Source organism: Notechis scutatus, chromosome 1, assembly GCF_049901735.1.
Source record: "Notechis scutatus isolate UNSWTSFEM ecotype Mainland chromosome 1, rNotScu1.2, whole genome shotgun sequence".
NCBI lineage: Eukaryota > Metazoa > Chordata > Lepidosauria > Squamata > Elapidae > Notechis > Notechis scutatus.
Genome location: NC_142009.1, coordinates 174351767 through 174378639, shown reverse-complemented (window position 1 = coordinate 174378639; position 26873 = coordinate 174351767). Strand labels below are relative to the sequence as shown.

The window sequence follows — 26873 nt, the reverse complement described above, 5'->3', positions numbered from 1 at the left end:
TATGGAAATTATAGTCTTATTATCATTAGGAACCAGTATGGATATAGTAGAACATGTTCTAATGAAAACTCAAACTGTCACTCACAAAGCACATAAAAAAGCAAGCCATGCATGGAACAATAGTCATTTCTGTTCACCAAATGATTGGAAACTACTTGTAAATCAATTTATATCTTCCCTTTGCATATTCTATTCCATAGATGATTAGGGAACTGCTGGTAGTAAATTTGATGTTGTGGCAAAGGAACAACAAGAACTCGACAAATTCCTATGGCAGGAACAAAAGTCTTACACTAAACATGGTCCCTGTTGTTAGCAAATAAACTTCCATTCAAGACTGTTAATTTCTAACAATACAACATGCTTTAATTCTTTAGACTAAAAAACATCTTATTTCCAATTTTTACTGAGGCATACAAGCAATCCTTCCTGATCACAAGTAGCACTGTATTTTCTATACTTACTGCTTTTTTTTCAGTGACTTCTACATCATTCAACATGGCTGCATTCATTGTTTCATGGATATTCAATGCCTCCTACACGATAACTGGAGTAATCAAAACTCCAGTAGAAAAGTACTCTACTTTTATCAAAAATATGTTAAAAAAACATATACAAAGAAAACAAAGCAGTCTTGTGATTTACAGGCTAATTATCAAAAAGTATGTAGTCATTTCATAACACATCGCTGGTGAAATATATGTTGAAATCTTTGCTTTTAGAGTGTACAGATTTTCACTGCAGTCTTTACATTATGGTGAGACAGTCTTTGTTAAATTTCTACTATTTGTTCTTCTGTTGATGAGCAGTTATGATAACTTTAAAAAAGGACTCTAGAATAGAATATATTTGGAAAATAATTTGCAAAGTACAAAGAAATAGAATACCATTTATTTATAGTGAAACTTATGGTTGTGGTATTTTTGCAATAATCACAGAACAGATATAAATTTTGTTGAAAACCAAGGTATTAAGTGCGATGTGAAATATTTAAATCCCATAAATTTAACCTATATAATTTCTTTAAATTATACTAAATACATTCCCACTTTACATTTTTCACAATTCATCCTGGAGCACACATTTATCAGTCACATATATAAAACTGATAAAACAGCTTAAGCTAGATTTTTCATATCATAAGCATTTCATCCAATACCCTAATGCTACACTTTTAGTTGTTGCAGGAAATATTTACACAACATTAGGTAATAATTACATATTACTTATCTAAATTACTTATATTTGAAGAAATCAAGTTTGCAAAGTATTTGCATGTGTATATTTATTAATTTTAAGTATTAGAAATGATAACATACTAAAATATGCATATATTTCTGTATGTATTTAATATAGAAAAAGGAGCAGCATTGATTGTAAAATTTTCTTTCCAATTTAATTAAATTTACTTTCAAATAATATATTATTTCTCCCTAATTTCAAATAATTATATTGTTTGAAAAAACATGTATTATTAATGCAGTAAAAGCAAAGAAACATCTCCTTTCTTCATAAAAACACAATTAATAAAATTCTTTTGAAAGGATGGTATAACTCATGCACATCAGTAATCTATTTTTATGTGTTTTAAGTAGTTCCAAATAACTGAAGTGTGTGTGTGTGTGTGTGTGTGTATGTATGTATGTGTGTGTGTATATGTATTATGTATGTATATATAATATTTAACACTCTATGATAAATGCTTAACTTAAATATGGTGGGAAAATTCAGCATGGCAAAGATAATTAAATATATTTCTCTGAAATCATCAGCTTCTCAAATGTTTGTCAGTTGTGGCTTTAGGTCTTAAAACAGAGTTTCACTTATAGAATGTCTTCGTATGAAGTGCATCTGTTTCTGTGGAGTTTATACAGTAGGAACCAATTAAAATAAAATTGATTCATCATTATCTCAGAAGGAAACAAATAGTTACATTTTGAAACAGACACTATGGTTCAAAGTCAATATTCTTCAGAAAGATAATGCTTTCAATTCTTCTTTCACTCAAATATATACACAAGAGTCGTACCAGAAACCTAATAAGAATTTTCAAACAACACACTTACTTTTAATAGCAGAAGATGTTGAGGTTTAATATATAGAAGAACTACAAAACAATTACCAGTCTTTTCCCAGTAAATAACTTTATTAAATTTAACTCATCTAATGTTATTTTACATGTAATTAAGTGTTGAACAACATTGAATGAACTAGCTACTCACATATAAGAGTAACATTTTCCAAGTCTTAATTTATAGGTATTCCCAACTGTAGCATGTTTTTTTTTAAAAAGGCATTGCTAATTATAACTATTCATTATTTATTATTAAACAATAATTTATTCATTTATTATTATACCCTTGCTTATTTAGTTATTATACTGCATATTTATTAACCTGGGTTATTTATTATATTATAATCAGGAAAAGATTTTTTTGTCTCCAATTAATTCCATTTTTATGTTTAGCTTTGGAAATAATAAATTAATTCATTATTAACTCAGGATATTTATTTATTTATTTGTTTGTTTGTTTGTTTGTTTATTTATTTATTTATTCCCACCTTTATTATTTGAACAAATAAGCAGCAAACATGCCAATACTCCTTCCTCCTTCTATTTTCTCCACAACAACAACCCTGTGAAGTGAGTTGGGCTGACAGAGAGTCACTCAGCCAGCCTTGATTTTGCTATTAAGACATTTCCCTGTCTCTGAACTTCTTCACATAAATGATTGACTAAATAATACAGCTTTCTAGACTATTTCCCTCCTCTTAACTTTCAGCTGACATTATTTCAATTTCAGCTCAATACTAATACATCCATATTTACCCAAGTTAAATATTACATTAGCCCAGGGGGTATCAAACTCAAGGCCCGGGGGCCAGATCTGGCCCACAGGGTGCTTAGATCTGGCCCACGGAGCTGCCCTGGAAACAGCGAAGGACCGGCCCGCAGTGCCTCTGCCAGCAAAAACAGAGCTCATGAGGGCCATGCGTGGAGGATGTCCCAGCCGGAAACAGAGCTCGGGAACCTGTTTCTGCTGGCAGAGGGTTGCATGAGGCCATCGCAACTGAAAACGTTTTCACTGGCAGAACGCTCGGGTCATCACATGCGCCCCCTGACATGACTGACATGCTCGCCACACCCATCCCAGCCTCCAAACACAACTTATGTGGCCCTCAATGAAATAGAGTTTGACACCCCTGCATTAGACATACATGTTATAGAGAAATGCATACATTGCCTACATCTACATAATAGGTTTTCAGCAAATAAACTCTCATAGCCATCATTTTAAAAAGTAATTGTCTTAAATATGTGCCTTTCTGCAAGACTGAAGGACAAAGTTTTCATCTGTAACAAGTCTAACTGCATGTACTTCACTAGGGAACAAATCAGTACAATACCCTACCAAGTACTTTAATGCAAGAAGACGGACTGAAACAAATTAATTAGTATTGCAAATCTTATTACTTTAATGGAACTTACTTCCAAGTACATACACCTAGAACATATTTTCGTTCTTCACACAGTTTAAAGGAACTCTATCAGTTACACTCTTTTCCCAGTGAAATAATTGTGGGAAAGAAAGAAAGAAAGAAAGAAAGAAAGAAAGAAAGAAAGAAAGAAAGAAAGAAAGAAAGAAAGAAAGAAAGAAAGAAAGAAAGAAAGAAAGAAAGAAAGAAAGAAAGAAAGAAAGAAAGAAATCACAAGTTTAAATATTATATATCGATAATGTCCTAAGTATACTTTTTCCCAATAAAGTCATCATTTCTAAGCAACTACAGTACTTACATTCTTTTTAAAACTGCATTCTATTTAGAATGCATTCTCACATCTACTTTTAGAGTTAAGGCTAGATTCCTTGTTTTTTCCTTCAGTACACTGACTTTGTTACTAGTTTATATAATGGCATTGGCCATTCTCTTCTTTATCAAGCTAATCTTTTTGACTTTGAAGCAAATAAACAAATTGCATTACAAATCATGTTGATGTTTGAAATCCATCAAAGTTATGATTTCATATAAAGTATTTCAGAAGATGTATTCCAAAATTATGTAAAACACCAATCCCAGGGTCTTTATTAGATTATACAGTATACTCATTCAGAATATAGAACTGCATAATCTTGAAATCAAAAGACCAAATTCTGAAACCCACAAAAGAGCTACATTCTTATATGAGAAGACAAAATATGGTGAGATAGTTGACTCCAAAAGCACATCTCAATTTTCAATTAAATTATAAATTCTGATTTCTTAAAATATTAATTTATAACTTACTTAACAGCTTATTATCCCCCAATTATTTTGAAGATTTTAATTTTGACTATTACCACTGTAAAATAAACAAGTTTTACAATATTTTAAACTGATTCTATGTTTTAAAAGCACTACCAATTCAGGTTTATGTAAACCACATATATTCCAAAAATCACGCAATAATAAAAATCTGTCACAATGGCTAAAACCAGATTACTTTTCTATCACGTTACTTGCTATACATATAAAACAATACCAACAGAAGTTAAAATGAAAGCTTCAGCACTATAGTGTTATTGCCACTCAGTTGCAAAAGCAACTTTATTTGCAAAAGAAGTATATTAACAATTGTCATCAATACTATTCCATTAACACATTAGAGCACGCTCATTATTATAGATTCCATCTTAATGTTACAGCAAAATGTTAACTGTGATTTTCCCCTCCTGACCATTGCAACTGTAATAAAAGATAATAACAAATCTTCCTTTGCCCAGTTCTATTCGATACAGCATTAATCTTTGTAACATAAAGATTTTAACAATGACATGCTAGGTCTTAAAACAAAAACTGAAATCCTATTTGAGACTATTCAATATTGAATATATTATTAAGTAAACTGTATAGCTTGAAGTCCTGATCTGAAGTTTAAGGCCACAACCTAATGTACATTTACTTCAATGGGATATATTTTTCAATCGTGTCATATTGGACCTCTAGCTATTTTATTAAAAATTAAAAACAGAGCTTTATATTTTCCTGTTAAACCAGTTTGAGAAATATATGCTTACACTGAATAGAAATAGGCTGGCTTCCAGCCTAGATATCCTTAGAATACAACTACTAAAGGGAATGGCATTTAAATTAGTCATGATAAATTCACTGATTTAATAAATATCAATGTGACTGGATCTGACCTTCAATAATTTTTAAATGTTAAAAATACCATATTTGACTAAACATGTGAACTATATGATAAACTAAACTTTAAGATATATTGAGAAACTACAGAAGTGTTACTACTTTCATTCAAACATTCACGCACTAGATATCTGTTTAAGCAAAACCTATACTTTCTGAATCAGTCTAAAAATATACACAAGACCTGATAATATGTGTGTTTCAGTCTTAAGGTACAACCCAAGAAATGAACTGAATGGATCAAGTATGAAAACAGATAGTATAACATGTCAGCGTCAGATTTAGGCACTCTGTTTCTTAAATCTGATGTTGGCATGTTATACTATTTTCCTGTATTTAGAACAAAATAAAAGACTTAATTTTAAGGCATCTTAGCGATTTTTACAGACCTCATTTCTAAATTAATGAGATGAAGATCACAGTCTTATTAAGGCTTTAAAACACTAATAAAGATAAATGTACATAAAAACTGATGGGTCATGAACAGATAATTTTATTCAGCATTTTTAGAAATCTGAGTTTCCTGGCCATTCATCGTCCTTTTCTTTTCTTCAAAATCCTTATGGAGCAAATTAGTAACTGAGAGAAGACGCCAATTCTAGTAAGTGAATGTTACCCAGCAGGGATATAAAGCTGTCAACACCCCAGAGCTCTTGCTTGCTTTAACCTCTCTCCCAGGCGTCATATGTATTTTAAAGAGATATTTGCTTTTTTCTCCCACAGACTTGCTATAAATCCTGCCAATCATGAACATTTCACAGCATTTCTTTTTTATTACATAGATGGTTTCAACAGAGCATCTAGGAATTGCAGGAAGTGCTAGAATAGCAGAAGAAGGGGGAGGCAGAAGGGAAAGCAGCAGCTAATCTTGACTAGTTCTACTGAAATTAATTAATATTGTAAAGGACAAAAAGTGTTAACTCAAAAATACAATTTACCATTAGCAACAAATGTTTTCTGTAATGTTTCTCTACATCTCTAAATAAAAATTTGAAAAAGGATATGCCACAAGTAGAGATATGCATCTTAACATAATTAATGTTATAATCTTAGGTCTGCACAAATAATAATTGGAAGAAAAAAAAAGAGTGTGCTTTAAAATCATATGGGAAGTATTAATGGGCTTTTTTGTTTTCCTCAACAAAAACAGGATAATTACAGTCTGGTGATCCTTAGAAAAAACTACAGTACTATTTTAAGAACTTGTAACTTTCCTAAATTATGTATTATATTTAAAACTAAATAATTATACTTAGGCAATCTCAAGAGATCTTTTTATTGTTTTACATGCCAAATATTCCTTCGGTGTAGCTAAATTCCTAAGTTTACTCCTTTCTCTAAATCACTTTCCCTTTCTGTTATAATTTACTACCTTCAAATCTATAAAATTCAGATTAAACATGTTGTAATGCACATGGCAGCATTTATACTGTGTAGAAATTTATTTTAAAAATGATGTCTTCACAAATATTGGGTTGCATTGTAATTAAAAAGATAAATGTATACTATAAAAATGCACTATTTGAAGCAAGGCAATCTTTTTCAGTAATTTAGATTTGTTGGTCATTTTTACAAAGTAAATTTTTGAAGCACAATAACATGAAGATTTTATAAGACAGAAAATTTTACAGCAGCTAAAATAAAATTTACATCAATTTTATCTAACACCCACTTCCTAAGATGGTCTAATTTAACTATTTTAATACATAATTGCCTTAGTATTCAGTGTAATAGAATTAAGAATATTTTTGAAATTATTCTTAATGCCTTCCATTCAATTGGTAAGCAGGTGGTACAATTACAAGAACCTGCATGAAACAGAACATTAATACCATAATATAGTTTATTAATTTAAAACAATTAGCATTGCATGAAAAGATAAATTCTTAGAAGATGACCTTGAGAAATGAAAGACTTCACAAAAAATGAATAAAATCCTGTCTCTTGTCACATTGATATCATTACCATTTATTGAGAATTTTTGTGGCAAAGCCCAGTAGTAGTAAGGCAAGATTTGCCTTTCCATAATATTTTTTTTTATTAAAAACCTCTCATTCCGCAATGTATTTAACAGATCAACCGAAAGCAACAATGCAAGCTTACAAACATTTCCTCAAAATAAATGTTTTAACTTGTCCAATCTCCTGCATGGCTCATTTTGAAACAGTTGCAAAAAGCGTAGCAAGCAACAAATCAATAACTGTTGTTACTTTGATAGTTTTCAATAACCTATTTAATTATTATTTTCTTATCTCTAAGATTACAATGATAAGAATGCTAAAAACAACCCGATACATTCATCAAAGCTATTTAATAGTTTTAATCCAGTACAAAAAGGTATTTCAATTACCTAAGAATGTATAAATAACTAAAATGGAGGACAAGGGAGACAGAATGAGAGACAGATAAAGGAAACTGCAACATACAACTTTTCAGTAATGTTTAGCAATTACTAATCTCTACTGAACAGGGAAAGCTAAGAACACATGCAAAATGGTTGAACTGTTAAAAAGAGTACAATGGTGCTATACTGTACTTATCAAAGAACTCAATATTGGATGTAGACATCCATTTTTTTAATAAACTGCTGCATGGTAAAAATGATGCCGTGTGCATTACAATATGCTTTATATTTAAGAGAACTATGTGTTTCCCATTATTATCTCTTCTACTTTAGAAACTTTTGCACAAGGATGACCTTGTTATAATGTCCACCTCCAAACCTAAAGCGACTGAAGTGAAAGATGAAGGAGCTATGACATTCAAAAATGAAATACTTAAAGTAACTGCATGTTGTAAAGGTTTTAAAATATTATTAAAATGACATTATTTAAAAATGTAAAATTATATTGAACACATGAAATATTTGTAATTATAATATACAAATAACATAATCGTTAAAATAGATATATAATTCTACACACACAAAATATTTCTTTTAAAAAAAGCAAAGAAATAATTTGGCTTATATATTTATTTTGCATTATATTTTACTTAATGATACCAAACTATTATTTCTAAATGGATTATATTTACAGGTTTAGAAGGCCACCTGAACTCCTAAACTACATCTCACAAATCTTAGCTGAATTAAACTAAGAACAAATAAACAATACACCAATTCCCTCTGAGTTTTTGTGATAAGACACAAGGTAAAGCCTTATATTTATCCTCATACCCTTAATTAGTAAAATGTGTACACGTTTTTGTGATACTAAGTTAATCTATTGTTCTAGAATGGATTTTGAAGTGATTTTTTTTATATTTTAAAGATTTTGAAATTCTTCTAAAAAAGAATGAAATATAATAAAGATTGTGAAATGCATTTAACAAAAATATAGATTTTTTAGGACTAAATTAAGAGCCCCATTTAATATAGTTTATTTAATGCAAGTCATTTTGTCATAAATAACAAACTACATATGGGTTAAATACTTTGACGTTGGTCCGAATACAGATATATAACTATTTAGAAGATAATGACAAATACCCTTAAATAAAAGAAAATCTACATTCTCTTTATGTATTCTGTTAAGACAAAGTGTTTAACAACTTTAAGCATTCCAGGAAAAAGAAGGTACTCTCCACTGCATCATAAAGGAGTTAATTCCAGATATAAATGGCAAAGTGCCCAAAATATGCCACTTTCTACATAAGCCACTTTATTTAACCATAATGAGCCTATTGGTTACTGATGAGAGACATCAGTTAAAGTGGGCATTAACTGTCTGCCATTGACTTTCTTTCTGTAATCTTACACCAAGACACTCAAGCTACGCCAACCTGAACCCTGAGACCTTCTGCTATTATAACTCAGCCGCCAGACTGTTATGCATACATTAGTTCTGCTAGGTTTGTTACCTCCCACTGATTTGGTGACAGAACCATTGAGCCTCCCTCTGGCTCCCATAGGGCTGCCATTCTGTTCAAGCCTGGCCACCTTCACCGGGGGAGGACCTTTGACATCAGGGCTGCAGCTCCCTCTCTCTGGGCTATCCCTTAGGCAGGGACTCTCACTTCTCCGATCCATATTACTTTGAGTTGGAGACAACGTTCCCACAGGCAGGTCACAATAAAATGAGCAAGGACCTAAAAAGAGAAAGAGGGAGAAAGAAAGAAACAAGAAATACCATTTCAGAAGCATCCAGATCCACTGTGTCAATTAGTTACATCTACATTTAACTAAGAGAGTGCTTCAAGCAGAAATAACTGCAGCTGCACAGCACAGCTTTGCACCTGATTTCTTAACATCTTCCTATGCTGCTTGAAGTACCGTCAGCTAACAAGTATCTACACAGTATCTTTCAGAGAACTTGATCATTCTTTTAACTTTGGCTTTATAAATCTTACTATTATCAGAACTATTTACCTGTTCCAGTTTCTCTTTTTGAGAAAGAATGCAAATTATACAAGCTATGGACTCGGCAAACAAATAAGAGCTTAAGCTTTAAAAGAGATAATGCATTTCAGATACAACAACTCATGAACCAATATAGTCATCCAGTTTGATAGGTAAATATGCATTTCAAGACTGGTCTTATTCTGGATAAAGGATAAAGAAATAAGCAGCAAACATATAACACCAGCCAAAAGTACTTAAGAATGTAGCCACACTTTCAAACTATTAAACAAGCCTTTAAAAACAGCATATATTTGCTATCTTTTCCGTTTGTAAACACTTGCTAAGTAATAGAGGTGTTAGGTTAACCTTTCAACAGATTCCTCTGTTGACTTGTTTTTTATTTTGCACAAAAAAATAGTTTTGCTCAGAAGGAAAAAAACATTTTTCCTTCTCGAGTATTTCCCTTATATGTCTATAATCCTAGAACCGAGGTAGAATTTTGTGCTGAAATGCTATCTCAAGCAGATTGCGTTTTCAAGCTTCACTACACAACGTAGGGTGGGGGGAGACAGAATGAGAGCGATTTAGTTATACAAAAACAAATAAAATGGAGTGTAACATATCACATTGAAGCTTCAACCTGAAGCAACTCAAGTCAGATATTACATTTCTATTAAGCCAATTATTTTGTTTTGAGAAGGCGTCTTCCACCAATCTTTCGGGATTGCCGCGGCAAGTTCGGCTAAGCTTTTCAGTAGTACTTACTGCTTATACTCTGTCCGTAACTTGGCTGACTTGGGCTCTGTCCATGGATCAAAAGTAGCGAATCCAGGATGGAAAGTTTTCTTGGCTCCTCTTGCTACGTTATTTTCTTCTTTGCCTTTTTCGCTTCTCCCCAGTATCCCACCCCACTGACGCCTTAAGTTTGGGGAGGGGGTTTTTTTCCCCGTTTTTTTTTTTCGTTCCCGAGTTAGGGTGCCTAGTCCTCTTGCGCCTGAAATGGCTTGATGCTTTGAGGAAAGAGCTCTTCCTAAAAGGGCACCCGAGGTGGCAACTGGAAAAGAGAGGTGAGACTTCTGGGATCGGGAGGGAAGGAGGCGGAGGGCGGTTTCTCAGCCCTTCGGCAAAAAGGGGGGAAAGAAATAAGAGGGGGAGGGGGAAGCAAAGGGGTGGAGAGGCTGTTTCCGAAAGGGGACACTCTGTCGGACTAGCGGCGGCAGTGGCAGCAGAAGCCGGTGGTCTGATCTCCGGTAAGCCCCGAGCTGCGCCCGATGTGTCACTTTCAATCTCTCCCTTTTCCAGCCAACATAAGCAGCCGCAGCAACACGAGGGATTCGCCAGAGGAGACAAATGATTATTAGTTGCGTTGAGTCATCAAGCAAAGTGAGTCCTTTCTGGGGTTGTCCTTCTTTGCTTTGGGAATTTTGGGGGTGGTGGTGATGGTAGTGATGCCTCTTTTTCCCCTCCCTCTCTCCCTCCCTCTCTCTACCTCCTCCCGATTCTTGGAATCCAAAATAACAACAGCCCCGCTTCCTCCCTTCTCTATCCCTCCTACTTTCTCTCCCCCCCCGCTGCTTCCTCCTTCCTCTCTTCCTAGTTCCCCAAAATAGTATCCGCGTTTATCTTACGGGATCACTTGGACAGGATAGAGCCCTTCCCAAAGCGGCCAGCTAGGATTTTACAAATTGCTGCTTGCTGGGGCCAGCCGTTTCCACGCAGGCAAGAAAGACCGGAGGGGGGGGGGGAGGAAGACGCCTGTCAGTGAATTAAAGCCCAATAAATATATAATAAATTGAAACACGCGGTTCACGCAAGCACACAGGCAAAGCAAAAGGGAGCAGACGGGGGAGCTGGGAGGAGAAGGGTGGAGGCGGCATTGCGAAGGAAAGGGGCAGGGTTAGCTGGAGGGGAGCTCGTGAAATTGGGGGAGATGGGGAAGGCAGCGACCGAACCGGGCTACAGCTGTAAAAGTGAAGCCGAGCAGCCACGCGGGAGGGCATTCAGGACGCGAGGGCGGGAGGGCTGGAGCAGCGCCAGCCCGGTATCCATTCCAGGCGCTTCCTTCCCGTCAGTCTCTTCCTCCGAGCGGCCTGGCGGCGACGGAGCCTCAAAACAAACGCACATGGCCCTCCCCCGCAGCGCAGGGAGGGGGCCGGTGCGCGAGTCCCGCGGGGAGGGCGGGTGAGGGGAGTCAGCCCTCCTTGACCGCATTTTTTAAAATTTATTTATTTATTTATTGTTTTCTCTTCCTTCCCGAGGCGAAGGGGCGCTGCGTGGCCAACCGCTCCTCTCTGGGCGGGGAACAGTCCGCGTGGAAGCAAAGCCACTTCGTCCTGCACGCTCGCGCTTCGGGAGACGCAGGGTCCGGGGGCAGAAGGGTGAGTGAGTGGTCCCAGCTCGTCCGGTCCGCCGTCGGCGCCGCCGTTCAGGAGAGCTGCCGCGAGGTGGGGTGGAGCGGAGGACAAGCGGTAAGGATCCGCGCCCCGAGAAGGTGAAGATGATGCCTTCGCTGGAGCAGCGACAGGGAGCGAAGGCGCTATCCGCTGGGGGGGGGAATTAACTGACGTTGAGCGCGAGGCCGAACAGCCCCCCACCCAACCAGCCAGCCCGAGAGCGCGCTTTCTCCACCCGGAACCCTGGGTAAGGGGGAGGGGGAGAAATAACCGACCCCCGTCCGCCTCTTTCCCTCAGCCGCCCCCAACCACGGAGACCCTGAAGCCTCCCCTCAGCGTCGGCGGCAGCTCCGCGCTTAAGGTGGTGCGGCCGGAATCCTTTTCCCTCCTTCAGGCGGAGACGACTCAGCGAACTCCCCTCTCCTCCTCCTCTCGCCTCTCGCCTTCCTCGGCGCTGCCGTAGGGGGAAGCCCCGAGCGCGCCCGGCCGTTCGTCCGCCCAACTGCCAGAGAAGGACCAGCATTCCTGCCACCGTTCAGCAAAACTCTTGGCCCCCTTAAGAGTGCCTGATTTTACGGTGGCGCTAGAGGGTCAAAAAAAAAAAAAATCCCCTCAACCGGAATGGGTTTCGGGATTGTGCGGCTTTTTATAACCGTGGCGACGGGAGAATGTATTTAAGGGTTTGGGAGGATGTGGATTCTTCCGCCCTTGTTTAGAAGAGTAGTAGGACGAGGGAATAGATAGAGGCAATTCAGAAATACCCTCGCGACAGAACGAAGAAAAAGCATTGTCCTGTTAAAGCCTGCCTGGAGTCAAAGTTGACTTCTGAGGAATTCGTGGCCACGTCCACGAAGCTATCCTGGCAACAGTAAAAAAAAAAGTGGTTCGCGTTAACTTTTTCCAGGGTGGATTTTTTTAGACCTCCCAAACAGCTTCATTATGAATATGAAATTCAGAAAAACACATGAAGAAAAAATCGGGAAACGGAGAAGGAGAGCCTTTAAAAACACCCCGAAGTTTTTCCTTCAGCGAGAGTTACTCGCCGACGAAGTAAATCGAGGCGAGCATTTAGCCCAGGCAAAATTAGGTTGTCTTAACCCAGGCAGATTTCTCCTTTGGGGCTCCCGAGATGGTATGTTTATTTAACCTTCCTCTGGCGGACCCCAGATATTTCACTATCAGAGGGGTTGAAAGAAATGCAAGGGCTTGGTGTTTCTCCCCCCCAACTCCCCGCACACACCATCCGGTACATGTTTCTGACGTCCTGAAGCGAAAGCCTTTCCGCAACTGTCATGCACGAGTGAGCAGAAGCGGAGAACCCCAGTAACTGCCGCAAAATTACAGCGAAGCGCTTCCTGTGCGCCGAGGCTGCCGAAGCCGGGTAACCTTTACAATCGGGGCCGAAAAGAAACCAGAAAAAAAGCACCAAATAGCTTCTTGTAATCTCGCTGGACACTTTGGTCGGATGAAAAGCAAAAGAAGAGTCTCGGCTCTCTTCTTCCTCGTTCCCACTGCCCCCTCCTTCTTAAGTAGTTTTGCGAGCCGCTTTGGTGGACGCTTCCAGCCTTCGGAAGGGGCAAAAAGCGAGGTGGGGACTTTGGACTTTGGGCTCAGCCGAGAACGGGAGTCTGGAGAGAAAAGGCGCGGCGTTCGCGCTCTTCTTCCATCTCTCGAGGATGGACCTAGGCTAGATTGCTGTAGCTCGCCTCTCTGCCGACCTTTCTGTGGCCCTCTATGGATAGACCCCTCCGCCCCTTCTAGGAAGCGCTTGCTGGTTGGCATCCCCTGAACTACGGAGAACCCCTGGCTAGGGTAAGAGATTAATTCCAAGTCATTTCCATTTTAAATCGGAGTGGGGCGAGGGTTTCAGTCATCCCTGGAAAAGTCGCGGTTCTTCCGCAGAGAATTTACACTCCCCGCTCCCCTCCCCTCCCTGCACAAAACGGTACTTGTAGGACATGTCAATCTTTTCCTGAAAACTGTAGAGGACGCTTTCTTTTTTGACATTTCAAAAGCGTTCTGCAAAGGAATGTAAAAGCAGATGTAGTACTTACACTCTGTTCCTCTTTGAGCTCTGCTCATGACGAATGCTTACAGACTCATTTGAAAGAATTATAGTCGTAGTATTGAAAGAGTCACTCTCAAATTAGCAGAAATACATTTTGCTGGTTTCAGAAAGGGGGTTTGGGAAAGATGTGGAAACGAAATTGCAGAGGGGTGGGGGAATCCTACACTAAACGAGACGGGATGATTTGCCAGAGGCATTTTCTAACAAAATTTTAGTCCTTTAATCCTAGCAGTAGAATAGTAATTTTCCAAAGTTACCTCTATTAACTAGATTGGTCGTCAAAATAGGAAATATTACTAGTTTCAGAAGTTGAGATTTCTGGTGGAAAAATAAAATTTGTTTCAGGCAGATCTTTTCTGCTCCTGACTGGTTTGTCACTATTGTTACCGCTGATTATATGGGTGGCTAGAAAGAGTTCATCCAACCTCATTAATGAGCTATTTTATGATATCTGAGAAGTGATCTGAATATGCATTTGGTAATTGATCACATTTAACATCACAGTTCTGGTGAATTACCTGATTACTGGATTTCCAGGTTCAGTCTTGAATACAACTGGATTGGTCACTTGTTCATATTGTATAAAGTATTCATAGTTTATAAAAGATTTTAGGAAAACCGTTGTAATTTATTTAGCCGCTCCCAGGGTTACTTTGAATAATGCATTCAGTTAAATACTGATATACAGTGGGTTGAAGTACTGTTGTTTTAAAAGTAAGTTACATACTTTCACCATTTATTTCCTGATGAATTAATCTTCTTGTAATGGATTTAAAGTTTTGTGAAACTTCCTACATGGTTTCTGAAAATAAACTTAGATTATGAAAAAGTTTAAACCACTATAATTTAAAAACTCAGCAAGTTATAATTTAAGATCCACAAACTTAACTATATCTTTCAACATCACTATTCAATTTTGTGGAGTTGTCTGTATTTTAAAAAAAATAGTAACTTGAGAAAATTATGGTTCTTAACCTATTTAGATTAAGTGGAATAAATATCCAATATATTTATAAATTTCTGCAATAAAACATTTGTTTCAAATTAAATATGCTTTGCTTATTTTTTCCCTCTTCTAAATATAAAATCTGTTTGCACACTTCAATAATTGCAAGTTTTCAGCATTTAAAAAGGGGGTTCTTTTATTTTAGGGTAGTTAAAAAGCAAAAAAAAAAAGTTTAGTTCAGAATTAACATAAACTGGCATTTACTTAAGGTTTTTTGGTGGTAAAATTTGGGGTCAAAATGTTTTCTGCATTGATCTAAATCAGGAGGCTTCTTGATATTATTATTAGTGTTATTAATGTTAAATAGATAAACCCCCAATATAATTTATTTTAATGCTACAGTTATATAGCTTCCATAATAATTTAGTTTTCCCTTTGAAATATTATTTTAATTTTAAGGATATTCTCACTTGTGTTTGTTTCATAACAGAACTCTATCAGAAACTCCTTTCTCCACCCTACCCAGTCCCACCTATGCCTAGGTGCCCTATATTGGCACAAGAGACTGATCTCAGCTTCAATTCATAATCCAAGAGTCAGGTTTAGGTTTGGGTGAGTCTTTTTTCTTTACAAATCACTCCAAAGCAGTCTCTATATGGAAAGAAATGGTATTTCTCCAGGGGTCCCAAGAGCCCAAAAAGAAGATTTCCTGTATGTGGATCTACCAAGACTAATATTGCCTTCTTCAGGCATATTACAACATCCAAGCCATTCAGGAGCCAGAAAATCTCACTGATCACAGCAAAATATACCATAGTCACAATGCTGGAGTGTAGCAGCCTGCCCATCGACTCTGCAAAATTAGTCCAAGAATAATAAGACAGGCAGCCACAACAGCTTCTAAGGTTTTGCTCCTTATTGCTAAATTATTGGAACAAAGCTTTGCTCATTCCATTCCACTCCTGCCAATGCCCAGTCATACCAGGAAGAAAATGAGGATTTCATACCTGCCTGGGTGGGCCCAGGATTCAACAACACAATTTCGCAAAAGCAGTTAGGCAAGATCATGTGTCATCTTCAGGCTAGGAAGCTGACAAGGAAATCCCATTAGTTTTGGAAGGACAGGGGTCTTGGCGAACATACTGAGCATGATCCCTTTTTGAGTCCTGGTCTTTAGAACAATTTATCAAATATTAATTGACTGACAATTGTATAGTGCAGAGATGTTTTAAGGATAATAGGGGAAGGTGCAAACTTGTAAAACAGAATTGGGGTAGGAGCCAATTCTAATGCTTGCGCCCCATGAATTTCAGGGGATTTGTGGTGACTTTGGTTCCAACCCTTAGTATGAAAAGAGGACATGAGCATATAAGGGTGAGGTTATAATTTCATTAATTAAAATGAGAAAGCTGGGACAGTTCAGACAGAATAGAATTTCTAAAATTGTTAGAAAAAATAAACATCCACCCATCTGCATACTTTGGGATAAACCATAAACCATGATTTACTGAATAAACTATATTTTAATGACTGTATTGTAAATACTCAACTGGCTAAAATGTAAATCATGGTTTAAAAACCACAGTGCCTAACTTGACAAAACACATATAGCCAGCACAGAACAAAACATATAGTTTTGCACACTTTAGGCCATAAACAGGCTAAATAAGAGGAATACCTATAACACCTGGAGAGAAAAATAGACCACAGAGTAAGTACAGTTTCCTATTACCTGTACACAAAGTCTGGATACTGCACCAGTAAGAAATATCTCCAATATTTAACAGTCATCTATAGAGATGCAGCCTGAGCTAGTTTCAATGCTTAGCCAAGATCAGAAAACAAATGACTTGTCAAAAAGCGGCTACCTAGAATGAAGTAAAAAAGCCCTTCCATGACCTGGAATCACGCCTGACTAACTGGAGTTGACTCTTTCAAACAGATCCCCATGGAATCTCTGTGTGTATGGTTTGGGTCTCTCTCTCTCTCTCTCTCTCTCTCTCTCTCTCTCTCTCTCTCTGTGTGTGTGTGTGTGTACATGTACACACATTCATGCAGATACATATATCTTTTGAAACAAAGTGATCTCTAATTGCTCCTCCCAGATAAGAACAAAGCCAGAAAGTACCATAGTGAATGACTTGTCCACCTATTGACAAAGATTTAAAATGTAAAACGCAAGTCAGATTTAAGAGCTTGAACTGTGCTTGGGGGGCAGGTGGGGGGCACAAGAGACAAGTTCTTGAAAGAGTTTAAGTAAGAAGCCAAGAAGAAAATCAAGCACCCTGACTCTAAGTTGACAACTCCTGACTTGAATTATGGGCAAGAAAAGTCTGACTTAGCCTGGAAAAGGCAACTAGCTTTGTTGCTGCCAATCTCCCAGCTTCAGAATATTTGGGAACAGGGATGGGCATGGGCTGTAGGATTCTGGCTCTCTTTTATGGCACAAGAACCAATTTCCTTCTCGATAGGGATTGAGCACGTTAACCCAAGACAGCAGATCAGCTCCCACTGCCTCTACCCTCAAATCAAGAAGAATGTTTTACACCAGCAGTGCAGCAGGACCTGAGCTCTTAAAGCTGGTCGCTTGCATCTTAGGCCTTTTTACAGTGGCAAAAAAGGGGAAACCTGGCTGCATGCCTTCCCTCTCTTTTACCTCTCCCTCTAAACAGACAAGCATTTGGCACCATGAGCCAGGAGGCCTGTTCTTTCTCAGGCTCTGGACCAACTTCTTCAGAGTAAAACAGTTATCAATGCAGGCATGTTGGCTCTGATCTTGCCCTTAATAAATCCCATCGGAAATAATCAGGAGGGAAAGAGGGACTTAGGGGCTTCAGCCAGAAAGGGCTGTTTAGCATATCCCAGCCTTGAGGAAGGCTTGTCCTTCAGGCAGCGCCACCCTGTGTTCAGTCTGTTCAGCTGAACTTTAGATACAGCAAAAGTAAAAGAAGTCTGGTTGTGCTGTAGACTAGAAGGGCCATTCGAGTAAGCCCACTTTGGGTGGGCTGAGGTAGTTCCCTCCATGAGTTTTCCTCTAATCTGTTTGCCTCTAGCAATGCTACTGTCATTCAAGTCAGATAAATTTAGCCCTCTAAAGCCAGTAGGGCACCTGTGCTCTAATCCAAAGGGGAAACTAAGCCATAGAACTCAGGGCAGAAAAATTTCAAAAGCTTTTGGGGGGAAGAGGGAGAGGAGAGGCAGAGAGACTTGAGAAGCCCCTCAGACCAGGGAGCAGTGTCTTGATAGCTGCCCAGCAAGTTTTCAGTGGAACTGTCCTACTGCTAAAACGAAGCAGTCACTCTTGCTGGGATCAGAGTGATGCTGTGGCATAGATGGTGACAAAAGGGTTTAGTCCTGGTTTAGCAAAGCTTGCCAGAAGTTGCTGGACTCTGTGTTGATTTTGCATACTCAGTCTTGAACTTTGCATAACAACTACCACTTTTATACAGCATTAAAAAATATGGGGTATGGGGTGAGGAGTGGCAGAAAGTCTTTGCTAAAACTCTCTACAAAGCAGGTGCAAAAGATGTCCCCGTGCTGACTTACTGCCTTAGCTACCCACTCAGTCTGAGATCAGCATATTCAAAAAGGTTGCACAAGAAAAATCGTATGGAGCGTCTTGAATTGACACTGGCCATTTTTACGTGCATTCCTAGGCCTGTGACCTTGGAAGACACTGGATGGGCTTTTTTTTCTCTCTAGTTAGAAGCTTCAACAGTGACCACAGTGTGTCAGGTTTTAGATTACAGAAGCTAGTCACTGGTCACAGAAACATCCAGGAAAGAAAAAATCTATTACCTAGTTTCCCTTCTGTAACCAGATTTAAATGTGATTCCTTAGGAAAATGAACCCAGCTCATTTTATAGATTGATGGATGTGTTGCTGATGGGGCAAATTAGGTCTCTCGCCCACCTACACTCCATCTCTGTAAGGTAGCTAATCCAGTTTCCTGAAACATTTGTATTTCATTCCCAACACAGCAGGACTTACTATTGACTAGGTTCAAAAATATCTACTTCTTTCTTAAAAGGCTTGGGCTCTCCAGGCAATTTCTATGTATACTTAAGCTCCCAGCCTTAAACTTAGAAAACAAATCCTGAGGATTTTTGTTGTCTGTCTCTCGGAATGCAGCCCAGAAGAACAGACCAGACTTTTTTCTTGCATTAAAAGGGGAACAATTCTTCACTTCTGACTCCACTCATTTGCAGGTTTTTTAGCCCTGATGACTCCAACCTAAATCCACTTTGCATTGGTTCCACTACCCGATGGCAATGTGAACAATTTCTGTGCAAACAGCAGTTGCAAAATGGTAGCAGTGCTTGGTGTATTGGAAGATTTTGAGCCTGATTTGAACCTCTCAGCAGGAAAATACCTGCAAAGTGGAACAGCTCAGTCTCCATTGTGAACATCCTGTGTTATATGAGCACTTCTATCTCTGGAAAAGTGCATAAACTTCCTAGCAAGTCAAAACATAGTTGTGGTCCACAGAGAATTGCTTGAAACACTTTTAACAGTGTTTCATTAGCAACATGTGTTGATATTGTTTTAGAGAAAGGCAGGCATATTGCCTGCTTGACATTTGAACCCCAAGGTGCCTGTGTCTCACCTTTCTTTTAAGCATACCAACAAGTTCTAAAGCACTGAGTTGCTACCTGAATCTGAATCCAAGATTTGCCAGAAAAGGGTTTTTATCCACTAAAGAGTCCTTTACAAGCAACTGGAACACAACAGGAAAAATGGGTAGCATGGATGCAGCCTGAATGCATATTCTCCCAGATCGTTACATTCAATGAGATTTACTCAAAAGTGTGGTGTGTACAGAATTACAATATTCTGTACAATAGGAATTACAATAGGAATCCTCTTTTTCAGAAACAAATTTCGTTTATTTGGACATAAGATTGAATGATTTAATAAAAGAAAAAAAGTTTTTTGTGAGAAAAAATGTGTCACAGAACTTAGTCTTACAGTTTAGGACACAGTTGTGGAGATACAATCCTTACTTGAAGGAACTGTGGAGATACATTTCTTACTTGAAGGGACGTCCACATTTTCGAAATATCCCACAAACTCAGAAACTAGGGATAAGGCGTCATCTTTCAGCCTTATCTCAGACATTCAAGCATTCTGACGCGATTTCAAGTATACTTGATGAAGTGAAAGGCACACCCTCATATCCAACTTACGTGAGATCAATCTGATTGTCTGGCTCCAGCAGAAAGGTATAAGAGAAAATCACCTGAGAGACGAAGGGGGCCGTAGGGTGGGGGCGAGGGAGGTTAGATCGAGAGGTAATAATGCCTTCAAGCGGACATCCCGCCGCGTCTGCGGGCTGCGGTCTCCTTTCTGCGAAATTCGCAACCCCGCAATCGAGCGATTTAAGGCCAGGCTTGTGTCCATTGGATAAAAGCCCCCTCAAATTTGACAAATGTCACAAATGGGCCTAAGACTCCGGCCTTGTTGAACTTCCAGGAGAAGGGTCCGCTTTAGGCGATTTTAAGCAGAGAATCTGGCTGGTTTTTATCGGGTACAAAAGGAAGGTTTCGTTTGAAATCCATAGGTTGAATTGAAGAGGGCGCTCTGGAAATATTTCGCCGCTCAGGCTATTTTATTGCCATCCCAGTTCGTTTTCAATTAACAGTTGTCCGTCAACCGAGGAAGCCCCGGGAAGCATTTTCCCAGCAGCTCCGAGGAAAACAAACCACGAAGTTTTTAAAGAAAACGCGAGAAAATCCCGAAGAAGCCCTCATCCAATTATGCCTTGATGCCGCCTTTTTAATGCAGAAGCCTCTTTGAGGGCGTTGACACCCGTGGCTAATTCACGAAGGTTTATTTGGGTACAAAAGAAGGACCTCCTTGGGGCCCAGCTGTGACCACGCAGCGCAGCGACTTAGGACAAATTGGGGGGGGGTTCCTGTTTCAGAAAACCCCCAGGCCCCTTCAGGGCGCCCCGAACTCTGTTTGCGAAGTTGGCTCCCCAAACTGCGAGGAATCCAACTACCCAGAGCCATGCGCGGGCTTTGTCTCGCTCAAAGCGGCTCCTTAAGCCCACAGTGACAAACGAACAAAGCCGCCGCGCCTCGGCTGGTGACAAACCACGGGACCAGCAGCGCTGGGACAGCCTCGGAATTGGTTTTGGTGCTTTCAAGGCACCGCCGTCTGGACGCGATTAGCACCTTGCACGTAACCTGGGGGACTGTTGGGTGCGGCTGGCTTGGGAAAATCTCGTGGCATCCTCCGCTCCTTCACATTAAGGCAGATTTGCCGCGTATTATTCTCCGCCAATGACCGAGGCCGCGGGGGGGAAAAAAGTGAACAAGTTTGAGTTGCCCGTCTCGGTTTCCTCGAAAAACCACTTTGTAGCCAACCACATTTTGACCCACCGGTTTTACACCTAGCCCAGAAAGGAGCAGAACTAAGGCCATTCCTCCCAGGAAAATTCGCTGGCGTGTGGATCTGCTTGATTTTTCCTCCTAGCGGTTCTTAAGAAATCTCACCCAGTTCCCAGCGGAAAACCTGAAAGAAGCCTTCCGAGGTCCTTGCCCCTCCGCCTTTCAAGAGCAGCTTACACCCAGCCTCCCAGAGGGATAACGAGAACTCGTGTGGATGTAGACCTGAGCCCGACGCAGCCCGACTTCAAAAGAGACAGAAGCTGCTCCCGGCTCTTTCCAGCCGGACTCGTAGCCCGGAGGATTCCGCTGAAAATTTCCCCAGTAATACTTTCAGAGCCAGGCAAACTAAAGGCAATTGCACCTTCCCGACAGAAAGAAAGCGGAAAGAGAGGGAGTTTACTATATACAAATGTGGGCAAACTTTCACCGGGAGAGCGAGTGGGTGGGTGGGTGGGGAGGAAGGGCGGGAGGGGGGGAACCATCCCTGCAGGCCAGGAAGGTAGAGAAGGGAAAGGAGGTTGAAACTTGTAGACTACGGCACGTGAGTCCTTTGCGACCTTCTCCCAGTAGGACTGATTCACCGTGCCCCCCCCCCCCACCGCCCCCTCCTCATTAAGGCCCGCAGCTGAAGAAGAGTTCCTGAACCCCCTCCCCCACGGAAGAAGCGGCCAAGCTCTGCTCCCAGCTCCGGCCCCGCCCCGCAGGCCATATTTCAAAGCCCCTTCCCAGTTGTCCGGGCTACACTGGGGCGGGAGCTTCTCGCCGGCCGCGTTGGTGCAAATCGGGCGACTCTGCCCCGATGCGCTTCCAGTTTCGCGAATCCCAAGGCGGCTGGGTGGGGGCCCTCCGTTGCAGCCCTCCAATCTCTGACTGAACGGCACTGGGTCGCTCACCCCTCCAGCAGGCTTCCCGGGGGACCGCGTCGTCCTCCTGCCGATCCGGGACACCGCCGGCACCCGCCGACTCTGGTTCCTTTCCCGCGGCAGCGACGACCGCTACTTCGCGTCGCCGCTTCCCATCGCGGTCGCCAGAGTGGCCGGCGGGGCGGGAGCGAGCGAGCGAGCGAGCTTCCTTCCCTGCGAGCTTGGCGAGCGAGCCTCGCCTCCTCCGCTTCCCCTGGCAATTATTCTGCCTTTTAATGCCACTCGGGGAGAGGGACCAACCCCCACCCCCCTTTATTGCCGCTGATTGAAGAAAGCGCCCTGATCGACAGGTGAGAGCCGCCGCTCGCCCGGGGAAGCCGGCGCGCTTAGGAGCCGCGCTCGCTCGCTCGCTCGCTCGCTCGCTCTAGCCAGCCAGCCCGCCCGCCCGCCCGCCCTTGCTTTGCTTAGGAGGCTCCAAGCTTTCGCGGACTTGCGTCCCAAGGTCTTCTCCAACCTTTGTAGGCTGGCTGGGCCGCCGAAGCTTCCCAGAATTCTGCCGTCCATTCAGTTATCTCCTCGGAAATTTTCAATTTGTCCTGGTAAAATCAAATATTTTCAAGGCAATGTAGTTTATCTAGGGTTCTAGGCGATTCCCTGGAATGAAGGCTATCGTTCCCATTGTAATCAATGTGCAAGTACCTCCAAGTCCTACGGTGGTAGCAAGGATGGCCCCTTGCTGAAAGTTCAGGGTTAGAATAAGGTCGGGGTGATTTGCAGGAATTTTCTTTTGCTGATCTTTCAAAAGCTCTTAAAAGGCTGACCCGTTTCAGAAAGTCACCCCCTCATATTACTTGATTTGATGTCTCCATCTCTTGTTTTCTTTGCGTTGTTATAGTGCCATTGTATTTTCATTTCTTTTACTAAGTATAGTTTATATTGTACTTTTTCTATGTATGTCACCAGGTGACATTTCCATTGCCATGACATGAAAATATGTTAAATGAATAACTACTATCTATTTATGGCTGTTTTGTCCAAGCTGCTGTCTTCCAGATGCAACTCCAGCTTCCATAAGCTCAGTGGGTGTGTATTATGGCACTTGTGGTCCATCCTTTTTTGAAGGATCCAATTTGAGGGAGGCAGTCAATAGTGTCATCTGGAGTACTATCCCTTACCCAAAATCTTTGAAGAAAACCCATGGAAATCAATGGTACTCCCTGCTGAGTAGAGAGAGCATCCCAGGATTGCTGCCTTGCCTTTGTGGCTTGTGCTGCACATTCTTTGGGAATATATATCTCCACAGTGGTGGTGCCTCTATGCTATGTGTCCAAATGTGATTCTGTGACACTTATTTTTTTTAAAGTTCCTGATTCCATCTTTGGGAAGAGAAAAAGCAGCATTGCCTGAGGATCTAGCTGGGATCCCAAGAATAATATTGCCCACTTTTTATTTGAAAGAAGCATTAGACAGAAGTCATTAGGCAAGCAGTGCTTACTAATGGCTAAGTGAGCTACAACCTGAATTTTCTCAAAAGTCTTAGGTATCAGCCTTCTACAAACTCAGGGAAGGGAGGAGGGCAGTGGAGCCATTAATCCTTCAACTTCATCCAGTTATGCTGTTCAAAATTCTCTCTCACTGAAACTAGCAGTGCACATCAGCCAAGTATTGACTTGCTTTAACTTTTGAAATAATTAAGGTAATCTAAAGCTACACTCTGGAGTTCAGTTCTGACCTATACCCTCATGGATTTGCTCGCTCACTCTCTTTCTCAAATAAGCTGCATTTCCTAAGGCTCTAATTCCTTTCCACAACTTGCTCTGGAGTGGGAGAAGGGATAAAATATTTGTAGGGATAATGTCTCCACTTCCATGGGGAAGTGCTTTGCAAGTTGTATCACCATAAATAATTGATCTCCCTCAATTTCAGGTTGCAAAAAGCTGGGCCATATGTGGGAATCTCTTGGTTACAATGGAAATAGTTTGTGCCTGTTTTCTTGTGTATTGTCACTTCACGTTTGACGAATTTGCATCCACAAGCAAGGTTCACTTCTGATCAAGAGACCTCCCTATGGATACGCCCTGGGGAAAGTCCCAGCAAAGCAAGTTACTGGCAGCAACAACCTGCACTTGTGCCTGCACTTTTCCTAACATTCAGGTCTATTTATAACAATCTTTAAGAGCCGTGGTGGTGCAGTAGTTAGAATGCAGTACTGCAGGCTAATTGTGCTGACTGTCGGCTGCCAGCAGTTAGGCAGTTCAATGCTCACCGGCTTATTCAGCCTTACATCCTTCTGAGGTTGGTAAAATGAGGAGCCAGATTATTGGGGACAATGTGCTGTGTCTGTAAACTTTTTAGAGAGTGCTGTAAGGCACTGTGGAGTGATATGTAGGTCTAAATGTGATTGCTATTGATTTAAGATAAGGTATTTCATTTTACCATAGTGCAGACCAGGAGGAAAGAAACAAGAAAGCTAAGAGGGACATCTCTGGCTGTTTTTATACAACACTCACAACTATATAGTAGGACATCACATTTTATTCTCGTTGTACAACTCAGCCCTGCACTTCTGGGAGCAATGAGAACCTAAAACCTTGGGTTAATTTAGTAAACATAGTCTGGTAGTACAGAAAGAATGGTGTGGGTATTCCATTATGATGCACTTACGTTTGGCTCTCCTTTAGCTATATGAAAGTCAGCCATTTATAAACCATGGATTAGGTCTTAGTGGGATATCTGAAATTTCCTATCTACCGTATCTCAATTCAGCAAAACTTTGATCTAGCTAGTATTGAGTCTGCTTAGCAGGTGAACCTGTAGGATTCCTCCAGCTGGCACTTACCAGTTACCTCTCCCAATGCTCCATCTCAGTTTATCTCTGGTTATTCCCCCAACAACCTTGGGGGGGAAGCGAGGAGAGTGAGTATGCAACGAGCTAGGAGGTTCAGAGCAGGAGTGGGAGGGAATATGGCCAGCTGGATTCCTGGAGCCAGCGCCTTTGGAAAGCCCTGAGGGAAATGCGTGAGGTTCGGAGTTGCTGCCTGTAAGTCAGCCAAAGGAATCTCCAAGTCAAGAGAGAGGGCTTGGAGCAGGTGGTGATTTTTTGGTGCTAGCTTGCTGCTGAGAGAGCCAGACATTGGAGAAGAAAGCAGAAAGGTATTCCTTGTCAGATGAGGAAACACCATCTCATTGCTGAGATGACATACACGCCTCTTGGCACATGTCCACATTTCTGGACAATGCAACAGGCTGGCCAGCTTGCCTCTGAGAATACATGTATACCTTCCAAGGGCAAGATTCTCAAACTCCACCACTAGTACTGCCGCCATTACAGACGACCTAAGTCCTTAGCAGATTTCATATGGCTTGGTTTTATTTTCCACCAAATTAAGCTGCAGCTTTGTACTTGAAGTATCTATGAAAAAAATCTCCCTAAGTCCAGATGGACACACTTCGGGTGCATCCAACCTGACCTTTCCTGGTTTTGACACCCAGTACACGACCCTTCTGCAAATAAAACATTATAGCAGAAACTCTCTGGGATCCAGTTCCTTTCTTTACTAGTAAGCACAATAAAAAAAATGTTGCATCCACACAAATACTACATATAGAAAATTTAACCTCAGAGTTAACCATCTTTTTTTTTTTAACTTGAAAACTCTTATTCGGAAATAAGAACGGGTGGCGTCATTTAACAAAAAAATAACAAAATGATCTTTTGAATCTCACTCTTAATCATACAGAGCAAGATTAGGACGAAACTCAGGAAATGCAGCAGAAAATTGAAAGGGCAAACCATCTATCAGATCTGAGAGACGAAGGGGGCCGTAGGGTGGGGGCGAGGGAGGTTAGATCGAGAGGTAATAATGCCTTCAAACGGACATCCCGCCGCGTCTGCGGGCTGCGGTCGCCTTTCTGCGAAATTCGCAACCCCGCAATCGAGCGATTTAAGGCCAGGCTTGTGTCCATTGGATAAAAGCCCCCTCAAATTTGACAAATGTCACAAATGGGCCTAAGACTCCGGCCTTGTTGAACTTCCAGGAGAAGGGTCCGCTTTAGGCGATTTTAAGCAGAGAATCTGGCTGGTTTTTATCGGGTACAAAAGGAAGGTTTCGTTTGAAATCCATAGGTTGAATTGAAGAGGGCGCTCTGGAAATATTTCGCCGCTCAGGCTATTTTATTGTCACCCCAGTTCGTTTTCAATTAACAGTTGTCCGTCAACCGAGGAAGCCCCGGGAAGCATTTTCCCAGCAGCTCCGAGGAAAACAAACCACGAAGTTTTTAAAGAAAACGCGAGAAAATCCCGAAGCCCTCATCCAATTATGCCTTGATGCCGCCTTTTTAATGCAGAAGCCTCTTTGAGGGCGTTGACACCCGTGGCTAATTCACGAAGGTTTATTTGGGTACAAAAGAAGGACCTCCTTGGGGCCCAGCTGTGACCACGCAGCGCAGCGACTTAGGACAAATTGGGGGGGGGGTTCCTGTTTCAGAAAACCCCCAGGCCCCTTCAGGGCGCCCCGAACTCTGTTTGCGAAGTTGGCTCCCCAAACTGCGAGGAATCCAACTACCCAGAGCCATGCGCGGGCTTTGTCTCGCTCAAAGCGGCTCCTTAAGCCCACAGTGACAAACGAACAAAGCCGCCGCGCCTCGGCTGGTGACAAACCACGGGACCAGCAGCGCTGGGACAG

At 40.9% G+C, this 26873-nt stretch overlaps 1 protein-coding gene across 2 annotated transcripts in view; it reads right to left on the bottom strand.

The window, feature by feature from the left end:
- Positions 1-12783, bottom strand: part of SATB2 (SATB homeobox 2) — a 156167-nt gene extending 143384 nt beyond the window's left edge. For both annotated transcript variants that reach the window (XM_026667940.2, XM_087949522.1), the window contains exons 1-2: positions 10292-12783; positions 9046-9273 (exon numbers count right to left, since the gene is read on the bottom strand). In XM_026667940.2, the coding sequence (XP_026523725.1) occupies positions 9046-9214 (169 nt within the window). In that variant the 5' untranslated portion in view covers positions 9215-9273; positions 10292-12783. The remainder of the gene's footprint in view (positions 1-9045; positions 9274-10291) is intronic.
- Between the last annotated feature and the right edge of the window lie 14090 nt (positions 12784-26873).